This window comes from Branchiostoma floridae, unplaced genomic scaffold (genome assembly GCF_000003815.2).
Source record: "Branchiostoma floridae strain S238N-H82 unplaced genomic scaffold, Bfl_VNyyK Sc7u5tJ_1007, whole genome shotgun sequence".
Lineage (NCBI taxonomy): Eukaryota > Metazoa > Chordata > Leptocardii > Amphioxiformes > Branchiostomatidae > Branchiostoma > Branchiostoma floridae.
The window spans coordinates 1-2,037 of NW_023365578.1; the positions used below are offsets into that span (position 1 = coordinate 1).

A 2,037-nucleotide genomic window follows, 5' to 3' on the forward strand; every position below is an offset into this window, starting at 1 on the left:
CCGAGAAGCTTACTCTGCAGACATTCACACTGGGACTGTGCAAGCTTTACTCACAGCTGGAGCGACTGTTGACTCAAGAAACTCCTGGGTAACTTTGCTGATTACTTGAGTCTGTCTAACTGCCTAATTGTTCTGAGCTTGTGTTTGAGCCACAAGACGCTGAAAATGGTAATGGAACTGACTCATCGGTCTGTTGTTCCGTTTGGCCATCAGATACTCGGATAGAAACTGTTCAGGCTAAATCTCTTTTATGTAAAATACAAAATTAAAGAGAATCAAATCACACATTTGGAATATTTTCTTTTCTAATAATTTACTACTGGATAGCTCTGGGATTTTAGATTGTTCGACTAAGAAAACCGGTGCATGTATTATGACGCTATATTATAACCACATCTTTACTTATCAATTGTAATATTTAAAGGAACTCTGTCGGTCATCGTTTTTCAAGATTACCGTGTAAGTCCTATAGATCATTTGACACCTGTACATACAGGGATGGACGCCACTCCATAAGGCGGCATATAAGGGACACCCCGAGTGTGTCAGAGCACTGCTGAAAGCTGGAGCTAACGCTGTCATTACGGGGGAAATTGATGGTGTAAGTGAGGGTTTTTTAGTGTAATATGTCAAATGTGAATTGTTGGCGCTTTTATGCTGATGCTGATCATGTACCAGACTTTGCACCATCATATTTCAAATTTAACACGTAACGGAGATAAAACATCTTAATACAGTTAATACAGACACATTTTAAACAACATAAAGCATAAAAATCAGAGACGTTGATAATTCTGTGATGATAACATTTCGAATTCGTCTCAATAATAGCCCTATAGGAAAGAAATGAAGACAGCAGAGGAGATGGCAGTACAAAAGGACGTACTGGAGGTGTTCCGGTTTTTCGAAGTAAGCATGATACACCCGACTAGATATCGTGTTCAGCCTGGTGCATTTCATGACAATTTTATTTTGTACACATTTTCCTTAACAAACATTTCCATTCTAGAAGTCTAAACGTTGAAATCCTGTTGTTTCCTATACAGGGTAAGACGTCAGGGCAGACAATGGTCGAAGAATCTCAGCTGATGGTTTCTAATAGAAGAGTACCCTTATCTTGGTCTGTCATTTCAACCTTAGCATCGTTATCAATTCTTCTAGCATTTTTATCGCTAAGAGGTCTGCTAGAAATTCTTTTAATTTCTGTGATTCCTGACACTTTTCTTTCAATATAAAATCTTTTCATCAGTGATTATGCTCATTGCAAAACAATTTCTTTTCAACTGTTTTTAGACCTTCAACCTTAAAACCTTTTTAGGTCTCCAACCTAAAGTGGTGGATGACTTGCTCACTATCGACCTTAGCGGCAAAGTCCTGACCTCCGTCCCAGCCGAGGTGTTTGACGCCACAGATATCGAATGCCTTTACCTGTCTAACAACATGCTGACGAACATACCAGAGCAGATAGGTCAACTACAGAAGCTTCGTGAACTTAAACTTGGCAACAACCTGCTGACACAACTGCCCCAGGCAATCACTACTCTACCTAACCTACAGTACATCGACGTGTCGGTCAATAAATTGGAAACATTGCCTGATGGGATCTCCGGGTTACAACTTCACGAGCTAGACATCCGGAACAACAGATTCAAAGAGATACCAGAAGAAGTTTGTTCACTACTTCAACTCAAGATCTTGGACGTAGGAAAAAACCCACTCAAGCGTCTGCCTGACAACATATGTCAGCTCACAGGGCTAAGGAGGCTTGAAATAGATATCTGTCAGTTTGATGAGTTCCCCAGACAGGTGCTACAGTTAGAAGGGTTACAAAGGTTGGACATAGGGGAGTGGGCTGGGGAGGGCAAACCTTCACCTGTACCTGAAGACATCGGCAGACTGAAGAACCTACAAGTCTTGGATTTGCAAGATAGTGGCGTGGAGTCACTACCGGATGGTGTTGGGGAACTGGAGCAGCTGAGGTACTTTAACATCTCTGGAAACAAATTCACATCAGTTCCTGAACAAATCATGATGCTG

General features: G+C 41.2%; 1 protein-coding gene across 1 annotated transcript in view; it reads left to right on the forward strand.

Annotated features, from left to right (window-relative positions):
* Nucleotides 1-846: 846 nt before the first annotated feature.
* The window catches only part of LOC118407248 (leucine-rich repeat and death domain-containing protein 1-like), a gene marked incomplete at its 3' end in the record, with an annotated part of 2,873 nt that continues 1,682 nt past the window's right edge, over nt 847-2,037 (forward strand). The window contains exons 1-2 of the mRNA XM_035807704.1: nt 847-909; nt 1,294-2,013. Of these exons, the coding sequence (XP_035663597.1) occupies nt 847-909; nt 1,294-2,013 (783 nt within the window). The remainder of the gene's footprint in view (nt 910-1,293; nt 2,014-2,037) is intronic.